At 39.1% G+C, this 23,478-nt stretch overlaps 1 protein-coding gene across 5 annotated transcripts in view; it reads right to left on the reverse strand.

Annotated features, from left to right (window-relative positions):
- Positions 1–23,478, reverse strand: part of ALCAM (activated leukocyte cell adhesion molecule) — a 192,325-nt gene that overhangs the window by 19,570 nt on the left and 149,277 nt on the right. For all 5 annotated transcript variants that reach the window (XM_033941485.1, XM_033941484.1, XM_033941486.1 and 2 more), the window contains exons 11-13: positions 17,331–17,464; positions 4,003–4,135; positions 537–575 (exon numbers count right to left, since the gene is read on the reverse strand). In XM_033941485.1, the coding sequence (XP_033797376.1) occupies positions 537–575; positions 4,003–4,135; positions 17,331–17,464 (306 nt within the window). The remainder of the gene's footprint in view (positions 1–536; positions 576–4,002; positions 4,136–17,330; positions 17,465–23,478) is intronic.

The raw sequence follows: 23,478 nt of genomic DNA on the forward strand, positions 1-23,478 counted from the left end.
CTGGAGGAGGCATTCGGGGCAGCAGGAGATCGGGACTGACAGGGCAGAGAGTAGGGCAGTCGCAAAGGGCTTCAGCGACTGGTCCTCAGCAGTCGCTTTTATTTTTATCGGCCAGCCCAGTCGGTGTTGCAGGATTTTCTTTAGTGAATCGCATCCCTGCCTATTTTGCATGCCGTTGCCCTCAATTGCATGTGCGGATCGAAGGATGGTCGAAAGACTGGTAAGTGAATCAGGCCGGGGTTGCTAAGGGGTCGCAAACTGATCGGTACACGATCGGTTTGCTTTGTGAATCTAGCCCTCTGATGCCCATTAAATCACTATGGGTGACAGAGCGATTACTGCAGCTTTGTAAAAGGAGCCCTTAATGTAATATTTTGTCAACAAGCTGATTTTAAACAATAAGTTTGCACAACTATCTATTTCTGTATATTTGTAAACTATTTTAACTCAAAACTATCTATGTAAGGTGGCAGTATCTTTATACAATGACATTACAAATATTGTGAAGATACACTCAAAGACTATGTAGTACATACCATTTTTATCCTCTTGTTCATCTTGTTCTGGTATGTTAACTGGAATGAAAGACGGAGAACTAAAATTAAAAGTGGCATGGGCACTATATGAAAATAGAAACACAGATCATAACAGCAGAAGGCAAACTTTGTTTTTTCTTTAATGGGTTTTCTCAAGGGCACCAAAATATTAGTCTTCACATATGATTGGCATCATACCAAGGTGCAATAAAAAGATATTACAAAGCTCTCCAAGCTTCTAAAGCTTTCTAGCTTAATGAACAACATAGATGGGTTCTCCATGCTGGTGGCATGAGATGCAGCTTCTTCACTTGCTTATTTGTGGCAAATCTCCCTGGACTTAAGGGGGTACAGGGTATGCAATATTTAGGCTGTCTGGTCTTGGCTCTTAACATGGCTTTATCCTCAGAATTCTGCCCCTCCTCCCCGGTCATCTACATATAGCTTTTAAATGAAGTCAGCTATTTCTAGCTCCCTAGTGAGAATGTAAGGAGGGTCATGATCTAGTATATATTTACATTACTGTTTTAATTATTATTTGTTTTATTATATTTTATTGTTTATTGCTTGGGATATTAAGCCCATGTTGACTGAGTTTGCCAGAAAATCTGCAAGTGTCAATTGATACTACAAGCATGGAGGGGCATAACCAAAACAAACGTCTACGTCGCCCAAAGACTACCTGTCTTTTAGGTTGTCCAAGTGCTGATCTACCAGGTTTTTAGACATATTTCTGTTTCGATTATGAACCTTTTATATAGAGTTCAGTTTTGTCCAGGGTTTGATAAGTCCCCAACTGCAATACCCAATCTCTTCTTGTGGAATCAGCACTGAAGAAAGCCAACAATTCAAGGACATACGCCAGCACTCCTCCTGGCAGAGAGAACTGAAACCTGGACAAATTTTAGTGCAGACTTTTTCAGAACACCATGTTGACCAATAGGATCCTCAGCTATAATTTTTATTGACTTTTTATTTGACCTCTCATGTTCAAAACTTAATCCACTATTATCAATATATTGTTGAAGACCAACTGAATGCTTTTCAATGTGTTTCCATTGACCTCTTAGAAACAAGAAAATATATGGCATGTTCTGTTTTTGACACATTTGATGTCATATCACGTGCATCAGCACTCTCAATTGCTATGAGAGGACAAACATGGCTGAGTGTCTAACTTAGACGCTATTATCCAAGACTAACTAGTCAATATACCATGTCTGGGAAATGAATTGTTTGGAGAAAACAGGCCACCCAAAAAATAAAGAGGTGTGAAGACTCTATGACCATGTTGTCATTCTCAAAGTCTTCAAAACCTCAATCTTCCAAGCAATTATATAATTCTCTAAGGGCTCCTCTTATTATTCCAATCTCAGGTATATTCCATAATCTACAATACATCTTCCAGAGCTCCTCCACAGAGGCAACAGAGACCTCAGAGATCTTAGCCCAAAACTATCATCACTTTCATTGACCCTTAGCCACTAACCCCCCTCCTTTATAAAGTCACGATAGTGTTTTTAGCGCTGGCCGTGGTAACAGCTCAGACGTTCATAGGAATTTTATGAGCGTCAGAGCTGTTACCGCGGCAGCTGGTACTAAAAACGCTAGTGCAGCTCTGTAAAGGAGGGGGTAACTGGAGGGCCAGGCTGATGAAGCACTGTATTAGTGGTGCTAAACTGTTTCCACTTTATTGGACCTAGCAGTATCTCAAAGGATATTCAAATAAGATGAAATTTTCTTAGTGCTACCTTTTGGGCTCCTTTTACTAAGGTGCGCTAGCGTTTTTAGCGCACGCAGGAAATTACCATGTGCTACGCTCCTAGACCTAACGCCAGCTCAATGCTGGTGTTAAGGTCTAGCACACGCGGCAATGTACCGCGCACTATTCCGCACGTTAAAGCCCTAGCGCACCTTAGTAAAAGGAGCCCTTAGTTTGTACCTTTCAATAAATTTGTTACAGAATTATTTTGCAGATATAGGTTCAGCAGTCTTCAAATTCAAACCATACCACAAAAACAGCTTGATTCATCAGGAGTATTTGAATCACCAGGAGTGTGTGGCACAGTGGTTAAAGCTACAGCCTCAGCACCCTGAGATTGTGGGTTCAAACCTACGCTGTTCCTTGTGACCCTGGGCAAGTCACTTAGTTCTCCCATTGCCCCAGGTACATTAGATAGATTGTGAGTCCACCAGGACAGAGAGGGAAAAATGCTTGAATACCTGAAAAAATTCATGTAAACTGTTCTGAGCTCCCCTGGGAGTACAGTACAGAAAATTGAATAAATAAATAGTGTGAAATGTTTCAGCCTGATAACCAGCACTGGTATTGTGATGTCATAATGCCTCATTCCACCAATAAGAGCCATCCTCATCAGTGATGTCATAATGGCTTCATTGTCCTATACTTGGCTCACTTCTGCTACATTTTGATTTCTAGAGTGGCACAGTGGTTAAAGATACAGCCTCAGCCCCCTGAGGTTGTAGATTCAAACCCATGCTGCTTCTTGTGACCCTGCCCAAGTCACTTAATCCCCCCTTTGCCCCAGGTACATTAGATAGATTGTGAGCCCGCCGGGACAGACAGGGAAAAATGCTTGAGTACCTGAATAAATTCACGTAAACCGTTCTGAGAACGGTATAGAAAAGTGGATAAATAAATAAATAAACTACTGTGACTGAACCCAGATGGGCTCTACATAATTTACTCTGGGCCTTGTTAAGGTGATGTTTGGAATCAAAGCTAATTTTGGTTTGCTATTCCAAACGGTGTCAAGACTTACACAATCAAGACTTCTTTTGCTTATTTGCTTTTAATTACTTTTTGAATAATTCTAAAAATTGTTCATTTAGGCAAAAATGTTGAGTATCTTGTGTAAAGCAATGAAAAATTCCCAGTTTAATACATTTTAAATTGTATTTTTTGGACAGCAGAATATAAAAAATGCAGAAGGGTATGAAGAATTTTGCAAGGCACTGTACATGTTTACAGATATGAGCCAAATTAGAGCTTTTATAAAAATGGGAAGACTGCTTAGGCCGTAAATGGGAAGACAGCTTTGGGAGCTGATTGTTACTTTGTGTTATAAGAACAACATTATCATCAGTGTTGATATGAAGCCTGTGCACCTTTTTCATTTTTCTCAATCCATATTTCCTTATTAATGTGAATACTCTTGGGATTTCTAATGGATCCTCCTTGGCTGTAGTTTGTCTTTTACGGCCTCTTTTACAAAGTCGCGCGGCAACAGTCCCGAAGCCCTTTAAATCTCTATGGGCTTTGGGGCCATTAGCGCAGCTGCTATTGCGGCTTTGTAAAAGAGGTCGTTACTTTTTAAGCAACATGTAATTGCTTCCAGTCCTGTACATTTATTTCTTACACCCATAAATTCATCAAGATGATCTTGAATAATTCTATAATTTATAAATTTAAAAAGCCACAAATATACAGCAAAATAATACATACTGGCAGAGACATTCACTGATGCTATAGTTCTGTCCAGCTTATTTTCGGCAATACAGGTTAATGTGACATTCTCTTCTGGTGCGATGTTAATTTTGCTTACAATCTTTCCATCAAAATATGGAGACTCTTCTGTCTGTCATAAAAAAAAGAATGATTCATTTACAAGCAGGAATAAAATAAGAAAGCAAAATAAAATATTGTATAGAGAAACCCAGTTTTAGATTTAATAGACAATGCTAGAATAATCATATTAAAAGATGAGATCAGATATTCTGCCAATAGTTAATGTTAATAAATGCATACATTTGAAGGAATACTAAGCATCTGGTATTTCAAAATACGGCAAATTTCGGTTCTAATCTGGAGTTGTTGCAGACTATAATACCTTTTCTAAGGCCACAAAGTTCACATTGCACATGGCTTTCAGGTAACATTTGAAGGAGGAACTCCTGTGATTCTAAAAGTACATGTTTTTATCAGCATTATTTAAATGGCAATTCAAAAGCCAACAGGACCTAAACTATTCCAGCTTCTATAGGATTACAACAGCTAACATATTGTACTACAGAACTAACCTGCGCTCCACCCTCCCTCCAGCCGGCTCGATCTAGCTTCAGTGATTTTTCACAATTATGGGTTCCTGAAGTAGGGATTTTGTGCTCCCGAAACCAGGCTTGGTTGGACCTGGTATTCAGCGGCGTTTTACTGTGGGTCACTGCTGTTTTGACGACTTGACAAGAACATTTTAAGCTAAGTCTGTTTTTGATTTTTGTTGTGGGAGTTGGTTGGGGAGGTTCTTAGAGTAGTTTCTTAATTGACCTTACTTGTGTTCACTTGTTGGTTGGTAATTCATTTTTCACAATTTTGATTGATCACATACAAGGAGGTACCCTATGATGGTGTGTAGGCAGGGGCTTGTTGGTCCCTGTCCTGTTATGTGAAGCGCTGGAGTATATCTCCCCTCGCTGCCCAATCACACTGAGGGTACTCCATTTAAATTATATCTATTGCTTTCATGTTATTTAGTGTTGTGTTCACAGTTTTTTGGTCATTTAGTTACCACTCTTAGAACCTTGTGATCTATTCTGCCTCTTGATGGTATTACTATTGCAATTCTGATATATTTATAATTCTCTCAATCTATGCAGTTAATTTCCACCACAATCACAACTGTAGAATAGTGGATGACCAAATTTAGCTTAATACAGAAAAAACAAAATTCTTCTATGCTACTCCTTGCAAGAAGAAATAGAGGCAAGTATAAATTTGAATGGAATTTTGTACTCAATCAATCCTACTATAAGAATTCTAGGGCCTATTTTAAATCAAAATCTCACTATGAATTCAAATACAGATGCTTTAGTAAGGAAACGTTTCTATATGTTGTAGAAATTAAGAACATAAGAATAGCCTTACTGGGTCAGCTCAATGGTCCATCAAGCCCAATAGCCCATTCTCATAGTGGCCAATCCAGGTCACTAGTACCTGGCCAAAACCCAAAGAGTAGCAACATTCCATGCTACCAATCCAGAGCAAACAGAGGCTCCCCCTACTCTTAATAACAGACTATGAACGTTTCCTCCAAGAATTTGTCCAAACCTTTCTTAAAACCAGCTACGCTATCCACTTTTAGCACAACCTCTGGCAATGCGTTCCAGAACTTAACTATTCTTTGAGTGAAAAAATATTTCGTCCTATTGGTTTAAAAAAAGTATTTCCCTGCAATTTCATTGAGTGTCCCCTAGTCTTTGTAATTTTTGACAGAGTGAAAAATCGATCCACTTGTACCCGTTCTATTCCACTCAAGATTTTGTAGACTTCAATCATATCTCCCCTCTGCCTTCACTTTTCCAAGCTGAAGAGCCCTAACCTTTTTAGTTTTTCCTCATATGAGAGGAGTTCCATCCCCTTTATCATCTTGGTCGCTCTTCTTTGAACCTTTTCTAGTGCCGCTATATCTTTCTTGAGACCAGAATTGAATGCAATACTGCAGGTGAGGTTGCACCACGGAGCGATACAGAGGCATTATAATATCTTTATTCTTGTTAACCATGCCTTTTAAAATAATTCCTAGCATCTTGTTTGCTTTTTTGGTTGCCGCAGCACATTGAGCGGAAGGTTTCATCGTGTTGTCTACAGTGATATCCAGATCTCTTTCTTGGGCGCTAAGCCCCAAGGTGGACCCTAGCATCCGGTAACTGTGATTTAGGCTATTCTTCCCAATATGCATCACTTTCCATTTGTCCACATTAAATTTCATCTGCCAATTGGACGACCAGTCTTCAAATTTCTTAAGGTCTGCCTGCAATGTTTCACAATCCGCATGCGTTTTAACAACTTTGAACAGTTTAGTGTCATCTGCAAATTTAATCACCTCACTTGTCATTCCAATTTCCAGATCATTTATAAATAAGTTAAATAGCATCAGTCCCAGTACAGATCCTCGCAGCACTCTACTGTTTACTCTCCTCCATTGAGAAAAATGACCATTTAACCCTACCCTCTGATTTCTATCCGATAATCAATTCCTAATTCACAACTGAACTTTGCCTCCTATCCCATGATTCTTTAATTTTCTCAGAAGCCTCTCATGCAGAACTTTGTCAAAAGCTTTCTGAAAATCTCAACACATTATATCAACTGGCTCACCTTTATCCACATGTGTATTCACGCCTTCAAAGAAGTCAAGCAACTTGGTGAGGCAAGATCTCCCTTGGCTGAACCCATGCTGTCTCTGTTTCATTAAATCATGTTTGTCTACGTGTTCCACAATTTTATTTTTTATAATTGGTTCTTATTTTGGTTCAGTATTCACCATTGGTGGCACATTTTCTTTTAACCACAGCATCATGTACACATCTTTGGTCACACATGTCATTTATTTACTGTTATGTATATTTGTTATTTATATCTGTTTACAATACCATTTTCTGTAGGACCCCCTGAGGAAGGAGTGTTTCTTTGAAACACAGACCATGTCGGGTCCGGTTCACATGAATATTAGGACCAGTTATTTTGGATATCTTTTTATGTAGTTTATGTATTTGGTTTTGAGATTTTTTTTCTGTCATTTTAATAAATTCCTATACCCTGTACAATTTTCTGCAGTATTGTTTCTTTGTTTTCCTTGCGTGTTTTTTTACTGTAGATTTTGTTGGTTCCTTTTTGTTTTGGATTTTTTATTGTTTCCACCATTTTGTCCAGTATTGAAGTCAGACTTATCAGTCTATAATTTCCTAGTTCTCCCCTGGAACACTTTAAAAAAAATCAGCGCAATATTGACCACCCTCTAATCTTCAGATACTACAGATGATTTTAGCGACAGGTTACAAATCACCAACAGCAGGTCAGCAATTTCATGTTTGAGTTCCTTTAGTACCCTGGGATGTATACCATCCAGTCCAGGTGATTTATCAGTTTTTAACTTGTCAATTTGGCTTAGTACATCTTTCAGATTCACTGAGATTTCTTTCAGTTCCTCAGCATCATCACCCTTGAAAACCATTTCCAGTTCAGTTAGATCTCTTACATCTTCTTCCGTAAAGACCGAAGCAAAGAATTCATTCAGTTTCTCCTCTATGGCCTTACTGATTATTAGACCATATTTTGATGTTTCTTCTTTTAGATTGTTGGTACAGTCATTAATTTTGGATCATTGTAATATAGTTTACTTAGCAGGTTATCAGAAAAATCTTCATAGACTCTGCATCATACAAAACACAACAGTCCAATTAATTTTCAAATCAGATCATGTCACACCTTATTACCAAAGACTATATTGGTTACCAGTCGAGACCAGAATCAGATTTAAGTCTAGTTGCATATGATATAAAGTCTTACATTGTTTAGCACCTGATTATCTTGTGGATCATTTTTTATTCATTAATTCACAACGCCCAAGACGTAATTGTAATTTGTTTGCTTTTCCATCGGTAAAGGGTTGTTTATACAAGAGCTAATTTCAATGACTCCTATCTTTTCAGGCAGCTTCTTGTGATAAAGAGTTTGTAAAATTGTTAGTTAGCTCTGTCTCTTACCAGCAGTTTAGGAAATTATTGAAAACCTACTTATTTAAGAAATTTTTGCAATTTCTAGGTTATTTGTTTTTATTGCTTTTATAAAAGTTAGGTGCACTGTATAGAATCACACTTAGTACCACCTAAGTGATATTAGTTGTCACTAGACATTGTAACTTTAGGTGTACTTAATGCCAGGGTTTTCTTTGCCTAAATACCTGCACCTAATTCAAAAAGAGGCGCTTAACTCAAAAACACGATCCGTCCATAACCATTCCCACTTTTAGGTAGGCACTTTAGACTAGGCATTTAATTATTTATTTATTTGTAATTTTTTTACAGCAGTTCTACATCCAGAACAGTTTAGGAATGGAATTTTACAATCCAATAAAGTGAATAATGAAAAAATCTTTACATCATAAACTACTTCCATCTAGCCCACATTAAGGGAGGGCTAACTACTTTAAAAACAAAATTTTAATACAGGAAAACAAGAACAGTAATTTCCCTTGACCTAGGAAAAAAATATAGACTTTATAATTACCAAAGATAAATCTAAAAAGGGAGAGAAAAACTCTTCTAGACGTTTAGGTGTTTCCTTATTTCTCCTCAGAAAAAAAATCAGATATTTAGATCTTCTTTCACATTTAAGAAACTTTCCAACTGAATTGAATCCCAGAAAATGTATTCTTTTCCTTGCAATTGGACTATGCATTTGCAAGGAAATTTTAAATAAAATGTTGCACCAATAGCCAAAACTCTGGGCTTTAAAGAAAGAAATAATTTTCTTTTCATCTGAGGAGTGTGTGGCGCAGTGGTTGGATCTACAGCCTCAGCACCCTGGGGTTGTGGGTTCAAACCCCGCGCTGCTCCTTGTGACTCTGGGCAAGTCACTCAGTCCTCTATAGCCCCAGGTATGTTAGATAGATTGTGAGCCCACCGGGACAGATAGGGAAAATGCTTGAGTACCTGATTGTAAAAACCGCTTAGATAACCTTGATAAGCGATATATCAAATCCTAATAAACTTGAACTTGAAACTTGAGTAGATCTGGCCACATCAGGAAATATTTGTACTACTTCACCACAAAATTTTACTTGCTTATTCTGGAAATAAGTTTTCATAATTAGACTCTTATCCATCTCATTAAAACAGGTAATTAATAGGGTGGACCGATTCTGTATGGTATCAAGTGAATCTTCTAAGAATTCAATAAGATTTAAATCCGTTGATACCAATTGATTCACTCCCTTCTCTAAGCTTATTTTTTTCTTTTGTGGGATATAATAACAATTTGAAATTGGTAAAGAATTTGAGTTTGGAAGTCCCTAGGCATCTAATTTTTATAGAATTGAGTTTTTCAAGTTAGGTGCCTAACTTTCAATTAAGTCCAATTAACAGTAGCTAAGTGCCAATTATCAGCGCTGATTAAGCCTCTTAACTCCCCTTTCACAAAACCACGCAAGAGGTTTTTAGCGCCGGCTGGCACGCTGAATATTCTGCACTGCTCCAACGCGCACATAAACTCTATGATCACTAGAGCAGTACAGAGCATTCAGTGCGCCAGCCGGCGCTAAAAACCTCTTGCGTGGTTTTGTAAAATAAGACGGGTGGGTAAGTTAGACGCCTACAACAGCTAGGCATGCTGATGTAGGCACCTAACTTTAGGTGGACTATATAGAATTTGCTAGTATGTGAACCAATGTGATCTAATGTGTTGGTGTCACTCATGCAAAATATTTTGTCATAGGAAGCAGTAGCTGCACTTTTCTAAATGAAAATGGGCATTTCAATGAAGTTTTAGGAGAATCCACGGTCACAAAATGTAAATCATTGGTAATTCAAAACCAAGTTTACAGCGTCAAAGTAAAACAAAAATAACTACTATCATTTAGAACTAAGTACATGAGCTGAGCAAACTGTCCCATGATAAAGAAAGTAGGAGGTATATATCTGTATGTGAAAGTTCTAGGCTGTAATCAACCACAGTAGTTTATTGTATCACTGAGGGGATCGCTGAGTACCAGAAGGAATAACCCTCCTCCCAAACTCCATCTGGACAAAGTATTTGCCTATCCTTGAACTAGAAAATATTGAACACTGGGACAGACTGGAGGTTCATCAAGTCCAATATCTTGTTTCCAGCAGTGGCCAACCCAACTCACAGGTACCTGGCATGATCGCAGGTTATTTGAAGCTTTTTTTAAAAAGAGTGTTTCTCTCTGCTTTTGGAAGATTTTTTTGGTTTTCAAAGTTTCTGGCAGTGGAGCTGGAAACGTTTAGACTAAACCTTTAAAGTTTTAGCTTGGTTAAAGTTTTGGCTTTTGCTTAAAAAGTACTGCAGTCTTATAATCTAATCTAAATAGAGCCATAAATTGGCTTAAGGTAGATTACAATAGATAAGAAGATTGGACTATAATCCCAAAAATACATTAAACATGAAGGAAATTAGATAAGCATGAAATTTCACTCCAAATGCCCGTTTCTCTGGGCTTCCAGTCAGACCCTGAATGAGTCTGAAACCCCAGACCTCCAAAGCTCCTCACACATATTTGGGAGTGAGAGTAAATGTAGCTGGCACCCGGTAAAGCCCTCAGGATCAGCATGGGGGTCATACAGCCTGTGCTCAAGCTCCCATAATAACCAGGAGCGAGCCTTGCTCCCAAGGGAACAGTGCACGAGCCACCAAATTTTTAGGACAGGCTGGACAGGCAGGTACCTTATAAATGAGTTACTCTCCCTACTACAGGCTTCTCCCAGGCAGAGCTGCCCCAATAACAGTAGGGATCTCTGGGGCATCACAAGCCTCACAGTTTGGATAAAACCTCCAAAATAACCAATTCAGAGCAGATCAGAAAGACACTTTGCAACTTGCCTGTAGAAGAAAAACTGAGGAAACAGGGCACAGCCCAGAGATGCAGGAGGCAGAGCTTAGAAAAAAAGGTAGATAGATGATGCCTTCTACAAACTTGCGAGTAGAGAATAACCCACTGGTTCAAGACTCATATGCCTTTTGCACTAGATATTTTTTAGTGCAGAGCCCTGATTACTCATTTATTTACTCAATTAACTTAAATGATACCCATCTGAAAAGCAGGACTACCAACTGAATTCCATCCAAATATACACCATACTCCCTCTCTTATCACATTGAAATTCAGTATGACAATGCATATATGAGGACATTTTTTAAACAAATCCTTCCATGCCACATACTGCCTCCTTTTCTTACTACCACTACTTATCATTTCTATAGTACTACTAGGTGTACACAGTGTTATACATAAAGAGGACCATGATCAAAACTTTAAAATATCCCAAAACCTGCATAAGTTGGCACTTGGACATCCAAGTGCCAATAATGAAAACAAACTTTCTGGATGTTCAACAGCACTTCTAAGCTGCTGTGCATGCAGAGCTCAAAGGGGCATGTTGGGAGGTGTGTTATGGGTGGAAATCAGGCAGGCTTCCACCTGAATGTATTGAAGCAATAATCAAAGCTTTTCCAGGACATCCTAGGTAGAACTTAAATGCCAGAACTTAGACCAAAGTAAAACAGGTCTAAGTGCCCCAAAGGTGACCAAATTGACAAGATGACCACTGGAGGGTTTAAGGAATGACCCCCTCCCTTCACCCAGAGATGGAAGGGGGGAAGCACATTGAGGGCTTACCATCAGCTGAGCCGGTTTCGAGGATTCCCGTCAGCTCAGCTGATAGGAATTGCCCCTGTCAGGATAGGCTGGAGCCCTACACCCCTCCCCCTGATATCCCCGGACCCCCCTAACATCCCCCCTCCACATCCCCCAGCATTGCTGGAACCCCTCCCCCAATCATCCGACCCCCCCCTGTACTTTCTGATGCAAAACCAGGAGAGGAAGCCCACTCTCTCCTGCCTACAGGGCTGTGTGCTGTGAATGATGGGCCTTGTCCCTTCCAATGCATCTTGGGATGTCGTGGGATGGACCTAAGGCCCTGATTGTCTCAGAATGGGGGGTTAATCCTGCCCTGAACAGAATGTACTGTGAATATCATTAACACAAAGGTTTACCTTGCAAAAAAAAGCTAGATAATGAATAAAAACCTAGATACTCATAGAATGTGTTGACCACTAGAGACTGCAATATATTCATATTAAAATACACACTGAATAATATTAATATAAAGTATATATATAACTTAATGTCTTAAAGGTGGGGGAGAACAGCCCTGAACACAGTTCTATTACTTCTTTTCAGAGTCTAGGGCAGTGCGACTAATGTGTTTGGCTCTCATCCTTTCCTCTGCAGGCACTAAGAACATAAAAACATAAGTAGTGCCTCTGCTGGGTCAGACCAGAGGTCCATCACGCCCAGTAGTCCACTCACGCAGCGGCCCATCAGGTCCAGGACCTGTAATCCTCTATCTATACCCTTCTATCCCCTTTTCCTTCAGGAAATTATCTAATCCCTTCTTGAAACCCAAAACCGTACTCTATCCTATCACACCCTCTAGAAGCGCATTCCAGGTGTCCACCACCCTTTGGGTGAAGAACTTCCTAGCATTGGTTCTGAATCGTTCCCCTCTTAATTTTTCCGAATGCCCTCTCGTTCTTGTAGTTTTCGAACGTTTGAAGAATCTGTCCCTTTCCACTTTCTCCATGCCCTTCATGATCTTGTAAGTCTCTATCATGTCCCCTCTAAGTCTCCGCTTCTCCAGGGAAAAGAGCCCCAGTTTCTCTAATTTTTCAGCATATGAAAGGTTTTCCATACCTTTTATCAATCGTGTCGCTCTTTTCTGAACCCTCTCGAGTATCGCCATATCCTTCTTAAGGTACGGTGATCAATATTGGACACAGTACTCCAGATGCGGGCGCACCGTAACCCCAATACAACGGCAGGTTAACTTCTTTCATTCTGGTTGTAATACCTTTCTTGATAGTACCCAGCATTCTATTCGCTTTCTTAGAAACCGCTGCGCACTGTGCCGACAGCTTCATTGTGTTGTCCTTTTCTTGGGTACTTTCACCCATTACCAGCCCTCCCATCGTATAGTTGTACTTCGGGTTTCTGTTTCCTACATGCAAGACTTTACATTTCTTTACATTAAACTTCATCTGCAATCTCGTCGCCCACTCTTCTAGTTTGTTCAGGTCCCTTTGTAAATCTTCACAGTCCTCTTTAGTCCCAACTCCACTAAATAGTTTGGTGTCCTCTGCAAATTTTATTACTTTGCACTTCGTCCCTGTTTCTAGATCATTTATAAATACATTGAACAGCAGCGGTCCGAGTACTGACCCCTGCGGAACACCACTCATGACCCTCCTCCAGTCAGAGTAGTGGCCCTTCACTCCTATCCTTTGCTTTCTACCCACCAATCAATTTTTGATCCATCTATGTACGTCTCCTTCCACCCCATGTTTCTTCAGTTTCCGTAGTAGGCGTTCATGGGGTACCTTGTCAAAGGCTTTTTGGAAATCTAAGTATACAATGTCTATGGGGTCCCCTTTGTCCATTGGTTTGTTAATTCCTTCGAAGAAGTGCAATAAGTTCGTTAGGCACGATCTTCCCTTGCAGAAGCCATGTTGGCTTGTTTTCATCAGTTTATTCCTTTCAAGATGCTCATTGATGCTGTCTTTTATCAGCGCTTCCACCATCTTCCCCGGAACCAAAGTCAAACTTACTGGTCTGTAGTTCCCCGGGTCACCTCTCGATCCTTTTTTAAAGATGGGCGTAACATTAGCTATCTTCCAATCCTCCTGGATCATGCCTGTTTTCAGGGATAGATTACAAACCTGCTGTAGTAGTTCTGCTATTTCCTCCTTTAGTTCTTTCAATACCCTAGGGTGGATTCTGTCCGGGCCTGGAGATTTGTCAGTTTTTAATCTATCTATCTGCTTGGGTACATCTTCAAGGCTTACCTCCATTGATGTTAATTTTTCTGCTTGATCTCCTTTGAAGATTTTTTCAGGTTCCGGCACGTTGGATGTGTCCTCTTTTGTAAATACTGATGAAAAGAACATGTTTAGTCTATCCGCCACTTCTTTTTCCTCCTTCACCACTCCTTTCCTATCTCCGTCATCCTGCGGTCCCACCTCCTCCCTAGACGGCTGCTTCCCTTTAACATATCTGAAGAATGGTTTGAAATTTCGTGCTTCCCTGGCTAGCCTCTCTTCATATTCTCTTTTTGCTCTTCTATTCTCTTTTTGCTCTTCTTTTTGCACTATGTAGGATAAACTAGGAAATAGAGTAAGCCTAGAGCACACACTTTGTCTCTTAATCCAATCTCTCTCCTCTTGTTGGTCCCCTTTCCTTCCTGTTTTGTAGGAAACTGGAATGTAGAGGGTTATCTTGAAGCAGCCACTGCAGAGCAAAGAGCAAATGCAAAAAAAAGAGATGAAATAGCACAAGTCTGAAATGTGTGGGCAGCAGTGCCAGTCTTCAGGGCACCAGCCTAGGCCTTTAAGATTTGTGAACAAGTCTCGGGTTTGTGCTAATCGAACTCCTTCTTGTGTCTGGTATGCAAGCCCGTTCTGTCCCCATTTTTCTACATCTTAGTAAATGGATCAGTGCCAGCCATGTATATTGCCTTCTGGTTTCCCCATGAAAACAGAGCAGTGTCTGTGGCTAAAAAAAATAAATGAAAAGAAACTTGTTAAAGAGGCAAACACTCATGGTAACAACTTTTTCAGGTATATCAAAAGCAGAAAGCCTTTGAGGGAATCTGTGGGACCGTTGGATCATCAAGGAGCAAAAGGGAAATTTAGGGAGGATAAGACCATAATTCATTTCTTGGGTCTTTATGTAAGAAGATGTAAGAGGTAAACCTATACCAGAAATGGTTTTCAAGGGTGACGTTGTGGAATAATTGAAATAAATCTCAGTGAAATTGGATGACATACTGAGCCAAATCGACAAGTTAAAGAATGATAAATTACCTGGACCGAATGATATACATCCCAGGGTAATGAAAGAAATCAAACATAAAATTGCTGATCTGTTGTTAATAGTCTGTAACCTATCGCTAAAATCATCTGTAGCACCTGAAGACTGGAGGACATAGGCATGTTATATCAATTTTTAAAAAGGGTTTCAGGGGTGATCTGGGAAATTACAGATCGGTGAACCAGACTTCAGTCCTAGGGAAGAATTGTTGAAACCATTATTAAAAATATGGAACACGCAGGCAAACATGGTTTAATGGGACAGAGTCAACATGGATTCAGTCAAGGGAGGTCTTGCCTCACCAATTTGCTGCATTTCTTTAAAGGTGTGAATAAACACATGGATAAAGGTGAGCCAGTTGATGTAGTGTATCTAGATTTTCAGAAAGCTTTTCACAAAGTTCCTCATGACAGGCTCCTGAGAAAATTAAAGAGTCATGGGATAGGAGGCAAACTTTTGTTGTGGATTAGAAATTCGTTATTGGACAGAAAACAGAGGGTAGGGTTAAATGGCTATTCTTCTTGATGGAGGAGGGTGCCATAGGGGTCTGTAGTGGGACTGGTGCTATTTAATATATTTATAAATGATCTGGAAACTGAAACAATGAGTGAGATGATTAAAATTTGCAGAGGACACTTAACTATTCATAGTTGTTACAACACATGCGGAATGTGAAAAAGTACAGGCAGACCTTAGGAAATTGGAAGACTGGGCATTCAAATGGCAGATGAAATTTAATGTGGACAAATGCAAAGTGATGCACATTACTTTGGGGAAGAATAACCCAAATCATAGTTATCAGATGACAGAGTCCATCTTAGGGGTCAGTGCCCATGAAAAAGATTTAGGTGTCATCGTAGACAATATGCTGAAACCTTCCACACAATGTATGGTGGCAGCCAAAAAAAGTAAACAAGATACTAGGAATTATTAGAAAAGAATGCTACAATGTCTCTGTAACACTCCATGATGCAACCTCAACTGGAGTAATGCATTCACTTCTGGTTGCCTTATCTCAAAAAAGATATGGCAGAATTAGAAAAGGTTCAAAAAAGAGTGACCAAGATGATAAAACTCCTCTTGTATGAGGAAAGATTAAAGAGGTTAGTACTCTTCAGCTTGGATCCTGAGTAGTGTAGAATGGGTACAATTGAATTGATTTCTTTACTCCATCAAAACTTACAAAGACTACTTGACACTCAATGAAGTTACAGGGAAATACTTTTAAAACCAACAGGAGGAAATATTTTTTCACTTAGATAATAGTTAAGCTCGGTAACGTGTTGCCAGAGGATGTGGTAACAGCGGTTAATGTAGCTGGTTTAAAAAAAGGTTTGGACAAGTTCAAAAGTCCATAGTCTGCTATTGAGACAGACATAGAGGAAGTCATTGCTTGCCCTGGGAGTGGTAGCATGGAATGTTGCTACTATTTGAGTTTTACCAGGTACTCGTACTGGTGGGAACAGGATACTGGGCTAGATGGACCATTGGTCTGACCCAGTATGGCTATTCTTAGGTTCCTATGTACTCTCCTGTGGAAATGGAACACAGTCACCTGTAGATGCAGGTATTTTATGGTCTCATAACCCCTGAAGGACGAAGAGCGGAGCCAGAAGAGTCAGAGTAGCTTACCTTGAAACATAAGCAGCCATATAGCCTTAATTTTTGCAAGATTCCAGCAGTTGCTGGAGAGGCCAATTTTCTAGGAAGAAAGAATTAGTGATAGTTCTAGGTATTTGAGGTCTTGGAGCTCTAGGACCACTGGGGAAATTGCTAGGGTGGGCTTGGAATAGATGAACAGCATTGTTAAGAGCGGAAAGGAAAAGGGTAGACAGAAAAGGCCCCATTTTCTCTATCCCTACTCATCTCCGAGATTCACCACTCCAAACACCCATCCGTGCTCAACCCCCTAGCCATCCATGCTTATCCACGAGGGTAAGGAGAAATAAGAGTGTGAAGTGTATTCATGTATGTGTGTGAAAGAGCACATTCTGGTTTTCTTCTCTTGAAGAATGACAGTTCATACTCACCCCACCCCACCCCTTCCATTCCAGGTTCCCTTCCTTCTTAATCCTGAATTAAGCCTTGAGTATACATGCTTTCCATTGTTCTTTGGATAGGTTAGATATGGAACTTTGAGACTCAGAATGTCTCCTACTGTATTTGTAAGAATCACACTAAGTTGTTTTCTATATTAAAAACCTAGTGACCTGATAACAGTCAAATATTTAGTTCATACAAACTTTTGTATACATTCTAAAAGGAGGTTAACATTTTACTTTTTTAAAATGTATTTTAACTTTAACTTCAATAGTTTAATCCAAAACATATGAAAGAGAATATTCCTCAATACAACTGTGGCTTCATGTGTAAAAGGAAGAAACATACTTACTTGGTTTGCTATGCCTCCAATACCAATACTTGTCCACTGCACAATTGGTATGGGATAACCTTCCACGGTACAGGTTATTGTTTTAGACTTTCCATCTGGATTACTTTTTTTTGTCAGTTTAAGTTGAGGTTTTCCTTAGGAAAAAATAAAATTAAAACTGAGCAACAATTTAACTGATTTGTCAATCATACAATGGATTATTACAAGGACTAAAGGCCATGGAACATACAGTGCCAATTTAATCCTATAATGGGCCACAGCCAAACATACTTTTGTACTCCCCCCCCCAAAAAAAAAATGGGCCCAACCTTCCTTGTATATAGCTTTAAGCTGTGTGAGATTCCTCCATCAGTATTTCCTAGAAGGCATCCCAGTGGAGAAAAGGGTTCCCATTTATTTCTTTTCAAATATTCAGCATATTCACTTTCTCTAACCCCCCCCCCCCCCAATACATTTCACTTCTCTTAAAGCAGAAGAAACTGAGAGTAACTGAGGTTATGGTAGCCGTAATAATTTTAAAATGAGACTAGGGGTTAGACAGGCATATGTTTCAATCAGAGTGGCTTAAAGATTAGAATTGGAGAGCAGCTAAGTTACTCAGTTCCAGAAGGGCAATTTCAGGCCTGTCATGGATTTTTACATAAGAACATAAGAATTGCCTTACTGGGTCAGACCAGTAGCCCATTCTCACGGTGGCCAATCCAGGTCACTAGTACCTGGCTAAAACCCAAGGTGTAGCAATGTTCCATAATACTGTGGCTTCCAAGCAGTGGCTTCTTCCATGTCTTTCTCAATAACAGACTATGGACTTTTCCTCCAGGAACTTGTCCAAACCTTTCTTAAAATCAGCTACACTATCTGCTCTTATCACATCCTCTGGCAACACATTCCAGAGTGGTAACTATTCTCTGAGTGAAAATTTTTTTCCTCCTATTGGTTTTAAAACTATTTCCTTGTAACTTCATCGAGTGTCCCCTAGTCTTTGTAATTTTTGATGGAGTGAAAAATCGATCCACTTGTATCCGTTCTACTCCACTCAGGATTTTGTAGACTACAATCATATCTCCCCTCAGCCGTCTCTTTTCCAAGCTGAAGAGCCTTAACCATTTTAGTTTTTCCTCCTACGAAAGGAATTCCATCCCCTTTACCATCTTGGTCGCTCTTCTTTGAACTTTTTCTAGCGCCACTATATCTTTCTTGAGATAAGGAGACCAGAATTGAGCGCAAAACTCTAGGTGAGGTGAGGTGCTTCTATCAGTGTGGAATGGAACATATACAGTATATTTTCGAGGTTAATTTTCCTAAAACAATGTATAGTTTTTAAATATGAATGTAACCTATGGTTAAAAAAAAAAGAAGAAAAATTTATAAATTTACCTGGGAGGGGCTTGGTCAGATAGTAGCCATTAGACCCATCCATTGGGTCAAGGGGAGGATCCGTCAATCACGTCAGATCCATGATTTGTACGGCCATTCTGGGCCTCTAGGGAGACTCGTTTTGGGCCAGGAACTGATAAAGGCTCTGGGCTCTGCTTGAGCTTGGGGCCAAGTCAGCCAACATTTGCACATGCAAGTGACATCACAGCATGCACATGCGTGGATGCCTGCAATAGCCCAATCATGGGTAAAGTTGGAAGAAAGGATTTTGGGCACGAGGACTTTAACATTTAATAAAATATTAATTTTCATAGTGACCATGAGGGCTAAGGAGCCCAGGAAAGCTAGAGTTTAGTGGACTCATGGTAGTGCTGTGAAAGGCGCAATCACGCCATCATGCAAATGCACCGTTACTATGCATGTCCTGGGTAATGCTGGGAACCCAAACTTTGGTTAAATTATTAATAAAATGCCCAAACTTTGGTTAAATTAATAATAAAATGTTTACCAATGAGTGTATAACTTTAGGGAAATAGTTTTGGGGTCCTGAGAGATTGATTATGTGAACCATAGGTTTAAATTGGTCCCAAATTTATGCTAAGGCCCTGAAGTCTTAAAGAACCTGTTTTGGAAATTGGGGGTTCTTACAAGTGGGCTTTCTGTTGAATTTAGATCAGCACATGTAGAAGATGAGAATCGAGATGCTTTAAGTAAAAAAAAAAAAAAAAAAAAGAAGGTTTTAAAGGGCATTTTAAATTAAAAATAGAGAATAGAATCTTCAGGTGTTCAAATCTGGATGCAAACTCTCTTCAGATTGGTTGACTTAGGCTGCAAATGTGTATGTTCCTGTCAGTTGGTGGAGAGCAATGGACACAGAGGAATAGAGAAGTGCATTGAGGGGCTGCTGTGTGGGAGAGTAGTGAATGAGTAACTTGGGAGTGATTTTCTTAAATTTCACTGCAGGTAGGAAAGCTGAGTGAAAGGCTGGGCTATAACTTCTAGTGGAGATTTCTGTTGAAAAGTGATTGAGAACCTAGGAAAATTTATAGAACCACTTGCTATTTGATTGCAGCTAACAGTGTTTTTCCTAAACTGAGAAAAGGAATTAAAATAAAGGTACTACTACTGCAATTCTATTTTTAAAAGTTCAAGAGCTGCCAATTGAAGCTCTATGGGGATTTATCTCATAAGATTAAATTTAGAACTGAGCAATTGTATAATCTCAGGTTAATTTTAGAACTGCTTAAGGTTAAAAATTTGTCTCAAAGGATTCAAAGGGTAAAAAAAAAAAAGAAAAAAAATCCATTATGGGAAAAAGAAATCATCAAGGTTCCTACAGGTACCTAAGGGATAATAATGTTGCCCTAGGTTTTAAAACAAAAGAGAGAGAGAGAAAAAAAGAAAGAAAGAAAGCTTCTTACGGAAGTCTGAGTAAGAGTGTGTGAATGCAGCTGTGTGGGTTCCAGAGCAGCTAAAGCTGGCAGCACTGCAGAACTCCAATCTCTCCAATAGAGAAGTTAGGGAATTAGTGTTATAGTGTAGCTAAGATAGTCCAGAAAGGGAAAATTAATTTTATTTTATAAATTTAGTATCGCTCAGTTCAGATAATGTGAAAGGGTTTCCAATCCAATATACACATAGACGGAGGTAGTTTTCTCTCCAGTTATTCTATTTAAGCTGAGTTTAGGGTGAAGATTCAAGGCAAAGCCAAGAAAGGAGAACAACTAAAGAATCAAGAAAGCAGGAAGACTTCAAGACCCAAAGATTCATGGGACTGTTGGTTCTAAGACTCTTCACATTAATTGGGGGTCTAATTCAGTATTGCTTCTTACACTAAGGGGTCCTTTTACAAAGCCGCACCATCGGTTTTATCGCAAGCACTGGATTAGCGCGCGCTAGCTGGAAATCTACCGCCTGCTCAAAAGGAGGCGATAGCAGCTAGCGCGTGCGGCAATCTAGAGCGTGCTATTCCACACGTTAAGGCCCTAGCGCAGCTTTGTAAAAGGAGCCCTAAATTTCAAGCTTTACAAAGCAATTCTATTTAAACAGTTTAATTGATGTTTTTAATTGAAAGTACTATTAGGGGTAATTTTTTTTTCTTTTGGTATTTTACATTGTACGCCAGTAGGGAATATGTTTTGATGGTTTTAAACTATTTATTGAAAACATTTTAAGGATTTTAACTCTATTTATATATTTTGATAATTTAAAATACTTGAGTGCAATAAAGTTTCCTTTGCACTTTACCGGAATCTGATTTTCTGGATTTGGGAGAATATAAACTCATTCTTTCTTCAAGCTTTGACAAAAGCTCTATTTCACCTGGTTTAGTTGATTATTTGGGTGAAGTCAAATTTTGTTGACCTGGTTTCCTCTGTTTGGGAGGATTTCTGCTTTTCAATTAATGGTACCGGTTAAGCTAAATAGAATAATTAAGTTAGGTGCATAGAGTCACTAGGCAGAACAATCTAGACACCTAACTCTGGGCCTTAATGCCTAGTTGGCTGCCATATATGTAACTTTATTAAGAACAAAGGGGTTTTGTCCCGTAATGAATGTGGTACTGGTCATAATAAAAATTTATGTGGACTATTTTTAAAGACATTCAGTACTTCATGCTGATTGTCATTGCTTTAGATCAGGGGTAACTCAATCACATAAGGGACCGAAATCTAAAACACAGGCTAAGTTGCGGGCCAAATTTTTTATTAAAATACTTGGGGCCTCTTCTATCAAACTGCGCTAGCAGTTTTTAGCGCAGAGAGCCGTGCTGAATGGCCCACGCTGCTCCTGATGCTTATAGGAACTCAATGAGCATTGGGAGCAGATCGGGCCATTCAGCGCGGCTCACCGCACTACATGCTGCTAGAGCGCAGTTTGATAGAAGAAGCCCTTAGTCTTAGTAGAAGTTTAGATCCTTCCTCACCCTGAGACACCATTCCAGCGATTCACCTGGTTATTTTCACCTCATAGATGTTACCATACTTAATCCCAACTTTATTCAAATAGTCAATTCTAGGCATAGGCAGCGGAATGCTTTTTTGTTTGGGACAGCCCAAAAGCTCCTCCCCAGACCCACTCCCATAATAGTACTAATTGTAATACCATTTTTCCATATATATACACACATTATAATCTTATTAACAACACATAATGGTTATCCACAAAATTAAACTACACAATGCACATTGTATGCTTCTCAACATTCATTCCTACCAGAACACAGAAACATAGAAACATGATGGCAGATAAAGGTCAAAAGGCCCATCTAGTCTGCCCATCTGTAGTAACTTATGCAAATAAGGAACCACAACCTAAAAGTAATAATATATACAAACGAAACCCTAAAATGCAAAACTGCATGCAGTACAACCCCTGAGAAACAGAAACAAATGTATTTCTTCCTGAACAGTGCAAAATATAGACAGTAAATTCTCAAAACTGACACAATTCAATCATTAAATTGAAAATAAAATCATTTCCCCTACCTTTGTTGCCCAGTGATTTTAGTTTTCAAACTAGTTTTCCCAGTCTCTGGCTGTATTTCCTTCTGTCTGTGCTCTTAACTATGTAACCAGGGCCACCTTATCCATTTGTTATTTTTTTCTCCATCACTTTCTGCCGTATATCCATCTTTAGCATTAACTTTTAACATTCAACTTTCTTCCATTTTTCTGCTTTCTTCTCAAAATCTATCTACTTTTTCATATCTACTTTTTGGGGATATATACTGTATATATGCAATGTCATAGTTTTGTATGGTGTTTATATATATAATTCTTCTTAATGTACTGTATATTTGTTATAATAACTTATATTCATACCCACATATACAGTATATATAGATATACATATACACATACCTGAGTATGTTGTGTGTGTATATATCTATAGATATAGATATACAGATATATGCTGCTTTATATATATTTTTTTGTTTTTGTATTGTTTTATGCTTTTAGATACTTTGGGCTCCTTTTATCAAGCCGCGCTAGCAGTTTAACGTGCGTAATAATGTGCGTTAAACCGCCGGCCGCACTAGCCGCTACCACCTCCTCTTGAGCAGGCGGTAGTTTTTGGCCATCGCGTGCGTTAACCCTGCTAGCGCGGCTTGATAAAAGGAGCCCTTTGACTCCTGAGGCAAGTGGACCTTCCAGTGGAACATGGTTCTGTGTTGAGTCTTTGTTTTCATGCTTTGTAGAATAAATTGCTTAAACCATGGTCTCAGTCCTACTTCTTGTGTGTTTTCTCCCTCTTATCTTATAGCCTATGATGAAAGAAATGCAAGTGATAGACATATTTCTTATATATAATTAGCATTACGTCATTACCAGCAACCTAGATACTAAAAATGTGAATTCATCTAAAATGACATCAACATTTTCCATATTGTTTCATATTGCTTTTAACTTGAAATGATAGGGAAAAATACAAATAGTTCCCCCCCCCCCAGAATCATCAATAGAGGTCACTATTGAGGACATTGCCTCCCAAATTAGAATGCCTTAAAAAATTATGTAAAGGACACAGAAAACTAAACAAAGCAAAAATATTTGGCCTGCATAGTTAACATTTTAGTTTGTTTTTTTAAGCACCTTTTATTACTTTTCATGGAACAAATACCTTCATGTTTAAACATGAACATGAAAATAGTGTAATTACCTTAGGGCTCCTTTTACTAAGGTGCGCTAGCGTTTTTAGCGCGGGCTGGCCCCCGCGCTACACGTAAAATCTAACGCCAGCTCAATGGTGGTGTTAACATCTAGCGTGC

The sequence above is a fragment of the Geotrypetes seraphini genome, chromosome 4 (assembly GCF_902459505.1).
Source record: "Geotrypetes seraphini chromosome 4, aGeoSer1.1, whole genome shotgun sequence".
In the NCBI taxonomy this organism is placed as follows: Eukaryota; Metazoa; Chordata; class Amphibia; order Gymnophiona; family Dermophiidae; genus Geotrypetes; species Geotrypetes seraphini.